At 39.9% G+C, this 13,927-nt stretch overlaps 1 protein-coding gene across 4 annotated transcripts in view; it reads left to right on the top strand.

Moving 5' to 3' along the window:
* ARID5B (AT-rich interaction domain 5B) overlaps window positions 1-13,927 on the top strand; it is a 123,931-nt gene that overhangs the window by 82,574 nt on the left and 27,430 nt on the right. For 2 of the 4 annotated variants that reach the window (XM_056350744.1, XM_056350743.1), the window contains 3 exons: window positions 1,950-2,062; window positions 8,583-8,787; window positions 11,127-11,179. In XM_056350744.1, coding sequence (XP_056206719.1) covers window positions 1,950-2,062; window positions 8,583-8,787; window positions 11,127-11,179 — 371 coding nt within the window. Of the gene's footprint in view, window positions 1-383; window positions 489-1,949; window positions 2,063-8,582; window positions 8,788-11,126; window positions 11,180-13,927 lie in introns of those variants that run through there. The other 2 variants (XM_056350746.1, XM_056350745.1) reach the window with 2 other exon arrangements.

Raw genomic sequence — 13,927 nt, 5'->3', positions numbered from 1 at the left:
TCCATTCATTTGAAAGTTAACATTTTAATGTGTGTGCCAGGGTGCAGTAAATTGAGGGAACATTTCTATTTTCTTCTGTACCTTTTTAAAGAAGGTGCTGGGACTAAGCCTGGTCGAGGATCTGTCCATCCCATCCAGGTCATATGCAAAAAAAAGTAGGCATCAGGAAGACATCAAAGGGACAGGGATGAGCGGGGTTTATAAATAAGGCAGGGTGGCGTGGCCGGGGCTGGCAGTCTGGCAGCTGGCGCTGGAGTCCTCGGAGCTCATCCCACGCTCCCGCCGAGTCGCTCATCTCTGTTTATATGAGTAATGGAACGGCTGGGGGAGGGGATTTGTAAGCACGGAGCAAATACTCTTAGTGTTCATTTTGTGTAAGACTGACATCCACACCAAGTCGAGACTTCCAGCGACGTAGTGTGCAGTCACATGCTGTAGCATTCATGAGTACAGATATAAATCAGGCAGATGTTTGTCGACTGGAATGGGTAATAATTTCTTTCTCTCTTTGTTTGATTTTGCATGTTAGCCTCAGATGACAATTTCAGAATTGATTTCTGCAGTACTTTTCAATAAGCAGAGTGTGCTTCACTGGAGATAGATGGAGAGAAACATATTTTTATATAGACACAAATATGAACTTACACACATACGCACATGCATATGCATATGTATATATATATATATATATAAATAGGATGTGTCTTTTAGACTTTTGGTTTTAAACCCACGGCTTTTCTTTTTCTCTGAACAGACCAAATATGACACTGTTACTCAAACTATAAAATCAAATTAGCACCCTTTATTGTGTTTGCAAACTAATTAAAATGTAAAATGTCCTGAAACCACTGGCTTACTGTGTGACAAATGTAAGATTAGAAACAATTAGAAGGCACTCAAGAGGTTTGTGGTGTTTGGATTTCTGACATTGTTCTAATCATCCCTTTAAGTAATGAAAACAATGGTTACCTAGAAATTAAAGGTTTAAAGGAAATTATATTCTTTGGTACAGTCATTAGTTAATGATTGTTTATCATTTTAAATGTTACCATAGTAGTCAAAGGCTGATTTTTAAATCTGAAAGCAGGCAGGACACATAATAATGAGCAAACATCTGCTTCATCTATTATTTCTATATGTGATCATAATTTATATTGTAATACTGCTATTGAAAGATGAGTCTGATATTTTTTATGATGATCCATCTCCCGTTCTACATATGGCTCAGCACGGTTAGGATTTAGTCACTGTGTTATTTCAGAGCTGTTTTATCTTAAGATTGGACAAAACTGAAAGTGATTCATGTTAATTTATATGTGTAGTGTGTAACCCTTATGAAACAATCAATCACTTATTTCAGTACTTGTCAACTTCCAGAACTAGTTGTTAAGGGGGTTTTTTGATCCATTTCAGGACTCGGGTATTTTTTTTTTTTATTATTTAACTTTTTTAGAAGAACTTTGACAAGAATGACAGCATATATAAACATTTCTTGGAGCTGTAAGGAGTTTCAATATTTTAGAACATTTCCAAAACCAGATGTTTCCCAAAGTTGGAAATAGTAGTTAGTACTCTTACTTGAAGATTAGAAATAATAAATGCAGCAGGGTGATTAATGCAAAGTTACCTATTAATATTCTAGTTTCTTCTTTTTTGTACCATGGAGAAATATTTGTGCTTTCTCTCCAAGTCCTTCCGAGACCAGTGTTTGACTTTATATTAATTAGTTATGTGAAAGAAGAATAGATTTGCCTTGGGGGATAGTCTATAGAAACTTATAGTGTGTCAAGATGTAACCCATGGAGGATGGGAATCTCGTAATAAGCATTTACTGTAGACAGATGTGTACATTTCTGTGACTGATTGTAGTGGAATTATTTATTATGCTTTCAGCTGTTAAGAATCTAGTATAAGACAATGTGCTCAAGTTGTTCTCCATTAATTTTCAGCGCCAAATCTTAAAGGCAGACCGCGCAAAAAGAAGCCTTGCCCACAGAGAAGAGATTCATTAAATGGCATTAAGGATTCCAACAATAATTCTGAAAGCAAAGCTGTTGCCAAGGTAAATCACTTAATAATACTCTTTTCAGTACACTCTCCTTTTTTAGGTACAGCCCTGCCTTTGTTTCCCAGCATGCTGTTTCAAATTTAGAATGTAACTTATTTTCTTGGAGAGATTAATGTATTTTTTTCAACAGTTTTGTTCTTCACTTTAAATCATGTCTGTGTTCAAAGTTACCAGCAACTATAATCACCTAACAACCTAATGCTATCAGCTTTTTGGTAACTGGTAGTGCTTAAGCTTTCTTGGCATCTAGTGTTAGTTTTCACATTCTGTGACACACAAACATAGTTTGTGACAGTATCTTAGAATTAAAAATAAACCTGGGAGCAGCTCACCCTGTTACAATGTACTTCTAAATATAAGTTTGAAGATAAACAGACTATGAAACAAGAGCCCCTTTAGTAATGGTTTCTAAGAAGCACACACAAACGACATTACCCTGATGTTAAATCTCAACTTATTTTAAATTAGGAAAAAAAAAAGATAAAGGCAGAAATTCAGTATGAAATCTTAAAAAAAAATAAATTCTGGACTGTTTCTTTAAAACTTAGTGCTGAGCTGTGTGTTCCAGGGTTTGTTGAATAGTGCATGCTTTTACAGAGTCTTCTGTATGTGCTGCAGTGCTTAGCCCATACTGCAAGTAAAAATCGGATCACTGATTTGTGTTTATAGACTTAATCTTTTAGATATTTATGGATTTATATCTTTTCCTTAAAATATTTTAAAATGGAGCTTCTGTAGTGTAATTTATATCCTATTTTCTATGTTGTCTTGAGAGGTTTTAAATAGGAATTTGGTTTTCTCTTTAAAAAAAAAAGCAGCACAAATGGCTCCTTTCAAGATGATTTAATTTGAAACTGTAAAATGCAAAGATGGGAAATTACTTAGAGCAGTACTTGTCGATTTTTATCTGAGGCAAAACTTTGTCACTGTGATACTTTTGAGCTAAACAGCTAAACAGGTTTGCATAGACTGAAGTTTTAGGCCAACTCCTCCTGAATCCATTGTTTCAATAAATTAGATGGATGTGTATCTGAAAAACGCTTCCATTGTTGTGACCATCTCTTTAGGAAATACAGTGAATCTATAGATCCATTTGTGTTGGTATTGTTGTACACAGTGAATGTCCTGGGAGATTAGGAGGTTAAAGAGGTCAAGTGGAAGTGTTCTGCTCTCAGTTTCTCATAGGAAGGCAAATTAAATTCCACCTCATCCTCCTCCTCCCTAGGAGTTCAGTTAAATTTGTGCCTTCTGTTGATGACGATAAAAGAGGCTGAAGTTCATGATGAAGCTCTGCCCTTAAGTCACTGTTTCTCTTCTTTTTGTGCCCTATTGTGCTCAGTTGGAGTCTGTACTATCGTATTAGACAGGCATGGTAAAAGGCGTTGGAGCCTGGTGTGTTGAGTTGCGGGGTCCTGCCAGATACTATAGAGTTTGCCTGAATGTTTTTGCTCTGTGGAAGAACGTGCAAAATCCGCGGTGTGAAAATGTCTCAATTTGCCTCAATTCCCCCTTCCCCCAAGCCATTTTTCATGTTAAAATGTTACCAACAAACTGTGGCATGGACGGTGTTGTCACAGCACCCTGGACTGTAGCACAAGTAGTTTTGCCTCATCAGCACCTGATACATAGGTATTAGATAATTTGAAACAACAGTAACACTTCACGCCAAATTGTTTATCCTCTCTGTTTATATTTGGGTTCACTCTACTACTCAAATGGGAGGATATTTCAGATAAGAAGTAATTCTCTCTATTTATCTAGTCATACTGTGCTCATCATTGTGCAGATATTAATAGCATTAATTATCTTGGCCAGCTTAATTTCATTATAAATAATAGACACGCTCGTGATATGTCCTTGCATATAGTCACACTGACTTTGCTGTGGCTCTTCACATCAATCTGTGTGTCTCAGGGCTGTGGCTATACTTCAATAAGAGGAGGACAGTGAATCAGAAACCCTCTACAGCAGTTGTATTGCACTTTATACAGACCCTGCCTATGGGTTTCTGGGGAAGGAGGGGAAATGTATTGGGGAAGAGGGGTCCACCTACTGTCTTCTCATGGTTGGGAACAGGTGGGATGTAGAGTCATCATCTTAGGCCCCATGTTGGGCTTCACCATCAGTTTTCCTCCTCTGTCCGTGCTCCATCTCTGACTAGTGCTGACAATGGGATCATGGAGAGCAGGGTTGAACACTGCTAGTGTAAACAGGACAAATCCACTTGTGTCAGATGCTAAAACAATTTGCAGTGATCCTGGTCATATTCCTGTTCCAGCTAAAATCCCTTTTGACCAGAAGTTGTGCCTTCATCATCAGATCATGGCACCCAGTGCCTGGCAGCAGCCTCATTTCTCGGGTGGTGGGGTGACAGCTCTGACGGAAACGCAGTGCTTGTATGGTTTGGGTTGAGAAGTGGCAGGAGTGACATTCTATGTTTTTGAAACTATGGTTTTGAGCCTGGCAAGACAAACACAAGCCACATGGTTATAATGACTTGCTGAATTTCATGTTCTCGGCTGCTGATGTCTAGAGAGCTTTGTTCCTTCTTACAACTTAGGTGTCTTGTGGCATGTTTACCTGGAACCATCAGCAGATTGTTTGTAGGCTTTTACTGTTCCCTGACACAGAAGAGTGTTTGGTTGGGTAGGAGCAGCTCTGACTAAATTCCAGTGTAAGTGGCTTGTTAAAAATAGTGTGATAACAGGAAAGACGATGTGGTCCTGGACCTGCAGGTGCTGCCAAGGGAAATGGGTCTTCCATGTACCACTTCTTGCTTTTGATCTCCTTGCTGGTCACTGCATGCATTTTGGTACCTCCTGGGGAAGATCCCACAGGTGTTCCCTCCCAGGCTGGGAATGTAAAAATCACAGGAATATGAGGCCATCTACTGGGGCAGGATCAGCTCTCCTGGAGAGGCATATATCAGGCTCTTCTCTCTGAACACTCCCAGGACTCTGGAGGCTTTCATACTTTACATGTCATCAGTGCTGGACAGGCTTTTGGGTCTTGCAGGCTCCAGCACGACCCTCATCGGACCTGCTTCATGCAGCCAAAGAGTATTCCCGTTCAAAGTATGCAGAAATGCACTGTAAGGCTTTCTAAAACTGGCTGATCTGACCATTTCAAAGAGCTGAAAGGATTAACATGTTAGACATGAAAATTGTCCCCAAATGAATCTGCTCGTTACATCTCCTAGTGCAAATGCTGAAGTAAATCTCTCACTTCATTTGTACAGCAAGATCTGGGAAAATAGTTTAAAAGTTGCCAGGAGGTGCTTTTCCTGTGGCCACAGGTGGCCTGGCATGCTCTCAGACCTGGAGATTTATTCCGAGCACCTCCGCCATTATCTGATTGAAACTTTAAAGTGGAGATCTGTAGTGGTCTGTGTTGTGTGTGACCTCTGGCAGGAGAAGACAAACACACGGGTGTGTGTTCACCAGCCGTTTGGTCATGGATCACATGCTTCTGACGGAACACACAGTGGGAGGCAGTCAGATGTTCCCAGAGGCCATCGCAGTACACCTCAGCCTATCCATGCTGTGATGCTGGGTTGCCTGTCAGGGCCTTAGCCCTCCGTTTCATTTTGGAAGTGTTACATGACTCACACTGAGGCTACAATGAAAGAGCTTTAACTCCTCCTGTGGAAACTGAACTCTCCCTTCGTAACGGAGTCATTCAGGCTTTTTGAGCAGACCAGAAAAGCGAGCAGAGCCAAGCAAAACTCCACGTTCAGGACCTTCCTCCAGATCTTTGCCCTCTAGGAAGATTCAAAATCAGGTTTTGAGAGAGAAGGGCAATTTGTGGTGCCTGGTGAAAATCTGGCATTGCTGTCAGTGACTTTGATACACTTATGCTGGATTTACACCGGTGTTACCCAGCATGGCATTTGGCCCTTTTGGTTCTTGTTAATAATTTGTCATTCATCTGTACCTCCTGTCAGATGGTAGGGAGGTTCCAAAAGTGAGGCTTGTGCCTTGAACGCTGAGCAGATGAAGCACTGCAGCCTTCATCAAAGCTTTGCTGAACCTGACGCTGCTTGGAGTCCATCCATTGCATTTTGGCACTTTTGAGTTCCACAGGCACTTTGACCTCGCTTCTCTGTACACTGGAGAGAAGGAGGTTGTGTGTAACATGGGTTTTTCTCACTCCTGATGGCTTTTTTAATGTTACTTTCTTTGTTTCTTTTTGTCTTCTTGGGAGTTAACATCCCTTGCCATTAGTTCGCTTGCATAGCAGTGAGCTTTGATTTCATTTAGCATTCATGCCCAGGCTGTCTTTGCAAACATAGTTCTGAATTGTTCAGTTTGAAAAAGAAAATCCGTTAAGAAGATTGATAGATTGACTTTACCTAGCAAGTGGGTGACAAAACTGATTTTATTTTTTTTTCCCAGGTCCAGTGAATATGTTCCATGTTTTAGCTTGCAACAGATTTGCAGCTCAAATTAAAAATCTAAATTTATTGAAATCATGGGTTCATATTGGGACTGCTAACCCAGTCTTTGGTATAGCATTGAAAACTATGACAATGTAATCTAAGCTTTATAAGGGGAAGCTGTTAAATAATTTTGCGAGGAGCCGAAGTAAAAAAGTCAAGGGATTACAGCTCTGAACTGAAAAGTGGATGAGGAAATCCAAAGTTCATTTAATAGGAAAAAAATCCCATTAGCTCCATTGAGTTTTGGATGAAACCCAGGATCTTTACAGCACTTTAGTCAACAAGCGTATCTATTACTAAAAGACAAAACATAGGGTCTTGTACCATAGGAAAATGGTATCTCTTTGAACCATGCAACCAGAGACTATCAAGCAGTACAGCAGATAGACTTCAACAGCAAGTGATCAAGAAAAATCCCACAGGAAGGTCCATTTCCTAGTCCCTGCTGCACTGCCTGGGAGGAGCGAGCCTGTACTCTGCAGTTTCCAACTGGGAGACTTTTCAGCAGCATCGATTACCTTGGAAAATTGTGGTCACTTTTCCCCTCTGGTTAGGAGCTCGTGTTGCTTTGTCCAGTGTCAGTGGAAAATTATGGAGGCAGCTACCCTTAAGTCAGTGCTTTCTGTGAAGTTAACACCCTGGAGGAGTGTGCTTTCCCTGAGCCTGAAGTATAGGGTAGCTTTATTGAGGTAAAATAAGCATATAGGGTAGCTTTATTGAGGTAAAATAAGCATATCGTAGTCTTTGATATGTTTGTTGTTTGTTTACAAGCACTTAGTTAATGCTCTTCATAGCACTTTACTTCCAAAATGTCAACAAGTACCCAGGAAGCACCTGGTTTAAAAGTAAGGAGAGTGAAGGAGAGCCAGTGGTTTAGTTGACCAAGAGCTCCTGCCTTCCTGTTCAGCAAGGTAGCCTGCTCTCTTCTGCTTTCCTCCTAAAATACCAAATTCGGGCTCTTACAGTCTCCCTGATCCCTCTGGGAGCACAAAGGACATCTCTTGGATAGGATATGGAGCTGCCAGGAGGCTTCTCACAGCACTCAAAAGCATTGAAGGGGCAGTACAAATCCAAACTACATGTAACCATCACTACGACCTTGTATTTAGAGGACTTCCAGTATTTCACTGGAAATGTATCAATCCCATCTTGGTCACGGAGAGCTTATAAACATCAGTTCGCAAGTTTCTGCTCTTTTTTCTTTTTTTTTTGGTATACATAAATTATGGCAATGCCTGAGTTGTAATTTGCTTGGTTCAATGAGAGGATTATCTTCAGGAGGACTGCAGGATTAAACCGATCTCACTGGATATTTTTCCCCATGTTTGAATACTGATGAGAGAGGTAAAGTGGTTCCAATTTGTTGACTTCCTGACTGGCACACGTCTGCCAAGGAGGCCAGTGGGAGGCCTGGAGCTCTGAGACTTGTGCATTGGGCTGCTGGTGTCTACCAGGAAAGGCTCCGGCTACCAGCCTCTTCCTTTCGCTAAATACTTAGGGCTGTGCTAAGCAGATGCTCAAACTCACTTGACTTAAGTCCATGCTACAGCAGAACCTCCGCTCGTGTGCTGAGAGCTCTGCCTGGGTAGACCTTGCCAAGGTTTGCATCTATTTTGGTGGGCCAAAGGAGAGAAAAATGTGTCGTTTCAGAGCTGGCTGCTGAGCATTCCTGGAAGGGGCTGAGCACCCTCAGCTCCAAGGGTTGTCTACGGGAGTTGACAATGCTCAGTGTCAATCCTGGAATGAAGGTTATTATTAGACTTGCTAATAGCAAGTGTATGTGAGAGATGGGAGCTGTCTGTGACATAGCAATGTATAGTCATAAAAATGCAGATCTGGAGAGCATTACCAATGGGTTATAATGATTTAAAGATGTGGCTATTTAAAAATGTTGTGACTAAGATTCAGAACAAGACATTTAGCTCTATAAATAGCTTCCTTTGTTTCCCCTCAAACACAGTTGCATGGTTTGGCCTTCATTTTTTCAACAATCCATTCTGCTAGGAGAGGTTATTTATTCCTTAAGTGAAAATTAAAGATTACCCAGATCTGATATGACATTTTTTCTTTTCCCAGGTAAAATGTGAGGCTAAGTCAGCTTTGCCCAAACCCAAGAGTAACAACAGCAACTGTAAAAAAGGCTCAAGTGAGGATAAATCAAAGATTGCCATAGGTGAAGAATGCAGAGCTGATGAGCAGGCTTTCCTTGTGGCTCTTTATAAATATATGAAAGAAAGGAAAACACCAATTGAACGAATACCCTATTTAGGTTTTAAGCAGAGTAAGTATCCTTTTTCTCACTTTCTTGTTGACATTTTAGAATGGTTTGGCTTCTCTGGAGAAAGCATTTGCACATGAAGCCTATTTTAAAGCCTTATGGATGGGGGGACCATGTTTATATCTACACATTTTTCAGTCCAGGCATTTCTCTGTCATATGCCTAGATTTGCATCTCTTCCTTCTGGGGTAGTTGCTGCCGGATATTTATAGGTTTAAATCCGCTGATTATGACTAGAAATAGGCATGTTGAAAACTCTCTAGTTTTCTGTTTTGTAAATCTGCAGCGTCTGTAATGCCTTTCTTCTGAGTTAATAATATGACGTATCTTTATTGTGCCCAGATGTTCTTTATGAAAGGACAAATATTAAAGGAAGACATTTAACGGTGGTCAAGAAAGGCACAAAAGGGATCGTATTTTTAAGCCCCCAAAAGTGTTTATAGTTAATAAATTACTGACTTTGGAGAATATAAAACCAGACTATCTGTTTAATACAGAATGCAATGTTTAGAATTGCTTTGGCATGTACGGTTTGTAGTGCCACAATCTGTAAAGCAATTGTAGGTGGAGAAGATACAGTTGTAACTAAATTTTACATAAATATTGCAGCGCAATGTAGATCTTTCAGAGTTTCCAACAAAAGCTGTAAATGGGAGTATTTTTCCTCCTTATCTATAGATTGAATGATACTTTATTTCCTTAAAGGGAAAACTCCATGGATTGAAATATTATTTACTCTAATTTATCTCCCAGATTAAAACCATGTGTTATTTTGATGAAGAATGTCAAACCTGTATGTTTTACATAACAATTTACATACCTAATAGCAATTGGCACTGATTGCAACAGGCCTCCAGCAGCCATTATAAACTTATATAACTCCGAATGATTACAGTGTTTGTCTGAAAACTGGCTGCTTGAAATGGAAGTAAAATTAATGTACTATGAACAGCTTCGTTACATTATGCATTGATTCAGATTAAATCAAAGCCTAAGCAAAGCTCTTGATAGCATTGAAACAGTACAAGGTTCAATGAGGCTTTCAGAATGTTTTGTGTTGAAGTGAGGACTTTTTTTTCCCCCCTGTTTTATTCTGCACTCCCTCAAGCATGGGGACAGGGTGGGCTTGAAAGACAAGCTAAAGTAGTATTTCTAAAATTCCCCAGTGGGGGTTGGGCCCTCTGCTAACATTTAGCTGAAATACACTGAAAGTTGCCTGACATTCATTATAAATTAGGGGCCTGATCCGGCAAATACTTAAATGCCAAGAGTAAGTATGCTGAGAAGAGCAGAAATGTTTGCAGGAAGGGGCTCTGTATTTGTCCAGCAAGACTTGTGCAATCATTGCCAATATAAATCAGTTAATGGGAAGAAGCAATATGTACACTACAACAGAGCATCCCCCTGTGGAAGAAGAGATCCCGTCCTCCGTGGTCCACAGCGTTATTGCTGAGTCTGGCCTGAAGTATTTGTAGTATGTCCATGGGGAGTCACTGTTGGTGGAATACGGCATACACGTTTCATAGAGCTAAGACATCAGGTTTTCTTCTAGCAAGCAAGATTAAATAAAATAATAAAATAAAATAAAATAAAGTGGCATACCAACAGCAAGCAGTGGCCCTATGGGACAGTGGGCCAGGATGAAAAGCACATGAGAGGGGAGGAGGCAGGAAGTAGCAAGCATCTCCCAGCACATCTTTTGAATTGAGTTCCCTCACTTCCTATGGCCCCACAGCTATGGGCGAGGCACAACCACCCATACCATAATTATTATGGCAGTTCTCATTTGTGCTCCCTCTGGGTTCATTCATGCAGGACCCATTAGAACGCAGCTTATTGTTTATTGATTAAGGAGGCCATTATCTGAGCTGCAGTTAATATTGGATGTTGTTGTTTAATCAATAGGCTTTGCTCTGTGAGCCAGTGTGTGGCTCATGCTTGCTTGCTAACGAGATCAGTATTAAACAAATAATTAAAAGCAACATTCTTCCCAATGAGTAATTTTTATTATCAAAGTTATGGAAACATGCTACAGTCATTATACCATACTTATCAGTGAAGTCATATGAGCCCATTACCTTTGTCTCAGTGTATTTTTCCAGTCCTGTTAGGGAATTTAAGTGTGTTCTCTTATATGTAATTAAAAATATATATAGTATGGGCTAATATTTACTCTTCAGATTATGTAAATACCTCTTTGGAAAATGTTTCACAGGAGCTTTTTCAGGGGCTGTGAGCTTTTTTTCTCTATTTTTCTTTTTTTTAAACTGTTTAATTTACATTTCTTTGAAATATGTTGGCTAATGCAATGCTTATCTAAATACTTATTGTCCCTCTAACAGTTAACCTTTGGACTATGTTTCAAGCTGCTCAAAAACTGGGAGGATATGAAACAGTAAGTGTTTAAGTAACTTAAATGAAATAATTGTGCAATCTAACTTTTCCCTGTTAGAAAAAAAAATGTAAAAGCAAACAATCATTTGCTGCATTTTAGGCTAGCTGTACACATTGTGGGTTTATTGGACCATTTTTTGGAAACGGTCCCAATTAGTTCCAGGTTTGGCAAAATTGTAAACTTGTCGTAAAAACTACAAGTGGAAAACATATGTAACTCTTCCCTGTCAAGGAAATTAGTTGGGTCTGTAATTTTTTCCCATGTTGAGAAAGGGCTATTATTGTACAACAAGCCAAGATTGCATAAAAGAAATTTCACTTGGCAACATCCCTGACATCTGTTCATGTCTAATATGGGAAATGTATTAAAGGCTTTCAGAAGTAATCAGTATTGTCCATTAAGGAATAGTATGCTGCAGTATCTTCTCTTATTCCAAGTGTAAAAGATCTTTATTAGACAAGGGTCAGTACCACATAAACAGGAAGTTATCAAAGTAATTCAGAAAAGTCTCTGACACTTTTTGTCAGCTAACCATATCTGACAAGAGCAGTTTATTTTTAGCTCACAGGAAAATGTGATGGCCATGGATTTTACAGCATGTATTTTTAAGCAATAAAATATTAGAGCAACAAACTTAGATTAAAATCTTGAAATGAGAAGAAAGAGCTGCATTAATATGGCACATCGAGATGACATCTGTAATAAAAACCAATTGACATAGGAAGATGTCGTCATTGGAAATATTTTCTTTGCACACAATGATCAGATTAAGTTGTTCAGTTCCTGCCACAGTTGGATGAAAGAAATTATTTTTGCTTTGTTTACGAAGTAATCTGGGACATATCTGTGCTGTAGAGAAATGACAAGAAGAAATGCACTATCGAGAAACTGAAAGTCATTTGAACCAAAATACAATACTCACTGTTTTCCTTCCATACAATAAAACATATTGTTCTGTAAATCAGCAGCCCGGGCTGATTAGCATGGGTGTGGCTGGGATTTTGTGAAATATGAAATCTAACATTCTCAACAGAAATAAGTGCTTGATTTGGCTTTTATTGTTCCTCTATCTTTCATTAATCAGCACATACCATGCTTATGTACAGGGGTGTGCGTAGGTGTGCTCATGGGTATGTATGAATGAATGAATAGCCACCATAGACAGATCGTTACAGCAATTATGCACCAAGAGTAATTGCCGTGAGTTGTAAAATGCAATGAAAATGAGGGCTAAAATCTTGAACTTGATCCAGAGCACAAGGGAAGGCTGGGAGGGGGATTGAAAGGAGAGTGGCGTGGTCAGAGTGCTTTGGGAGGCGGGCAACTGTCACAGCAACGTTTCAGATCAGCTTGAAGGGACTGAGTGCAGAAGCAGGGATGCCACAGTGGTGGCTTGCTGGGGAGAGCTGAGTTTTAGTGCCAGAATGAGACGGAGAGGGATAGATATAGTGATGCTGGAGAAGGTGAACCTTTGTGCCTGGGACAGAGCAGGGATAGGATGATGAGTTTGTGAACGTGAGGCCAGAGAGACAGGTCTACCAGCAGTAGCAGAAACATGAGAGGATCAGAGGGGAAGGATCCCATACGTAAGAATGTCATCCAGAGTAACATCAGTCCACCCTTGTCTCAAAGCTCCTGTCCTTTTCTTAGTGCCAGATGTCCTCTTTTGTTCAGGGGCATTTGTCACCTTTAAAGAAAATGTACCAGTGATGCTTATTCTTCATAAGGAAGAAACTAAGCAATTCCTTGCTGGTCAGTAAATGCTAAGGCAAGCTATAGTTCACCCCTCTGACATACCTGGGAGCCCAGCTTTGGTTTGAGCGTGACTCTGGCTGAAGAGATGGGCCTGATCCTGTTTGTATGATGTGGGTGGCGTCTGTGCTCTCTGCAGAAGAGCAGAAGTTGGGAGGACCATTCTGATGTGATTTTAGTTGTACATGGAGCATGAGTTTTCCTGACCTCATTCTCTTCTGTTAACGATCTCATTCTCAGTAATGGATCTGCCTTTGCTTTACTGATTTTCCCCTGAATGTTAAACCAATAGCTGTTGCAATACTTTGACCTGTGCACACCCTGATTTTTTATTATTTTATGGCCAGTTGATACTCATTGAGTTTGCCAAGCTGCATTTGTTAGTATGTATTTTATCGTGGTGAGCATTGCTGAGAGGCTTTTGTGTTTGATTCATGTTTCATTTTTTAACAAGGCAGTGGATGACTGGGGTGGCATGGACCTCGGTATCAGTTCCAGAATCTTAGGCAGGACTGCTTAGATGTAGAAACGTGGAGTGCTTAATTCAATAACAACCAGAATCCACCATTCACATGCACAGTGCCAATATATTGATGATGATAAGTCACATGCAGAGCAATGGCTTTCTCAGATGTACCCTGATTAATACACATTTATCTATATGGAACCTTCCATCTGACTTGAATAGGGCTTCATCATCTTTAACTTGTTTGAAAATTTCACAAGTTCTGGTTTGTGCATTGAGATAGAAATTGGTCTTTTCTCTTGGAAATATTGTAAAGAAAAAAATATTTAGGAGTTGATACTTGGCTTCAGCCTGTGACAGCCATTTTACAAACAGGAAACAAAAGACTGGTTAAAATCACATATGGGAACTTAGAGTGGTCAGATGACTAGTTTTTTACTAATAAGTGTAGAAGCCTTCCCAGTTAAACCAGTTGCAAACTTTACATCCTTGTGTTTGGCAGAACAATGGTAGTCAGCCCATAGCCAGTT

This window comes from Falco biarmicus, chromosome 9 (assembly GCF_023638135.1).
Source record: "Falco biarmicus isolate bFalBia1 chromosome 9, bFalBia1.pri, whole genome shotgun sequence".
In the NCBI taxonomy this organism is placed as follows: domain Eukaryota; kingdom Metazoa; phylum Chordata; class Aves; order Falconiformes; family Falconidae; genus Falco; species Falco biarmicus.
This window is presented reverse-complemented; position numbering and strand designations above follow the sequence as displayed.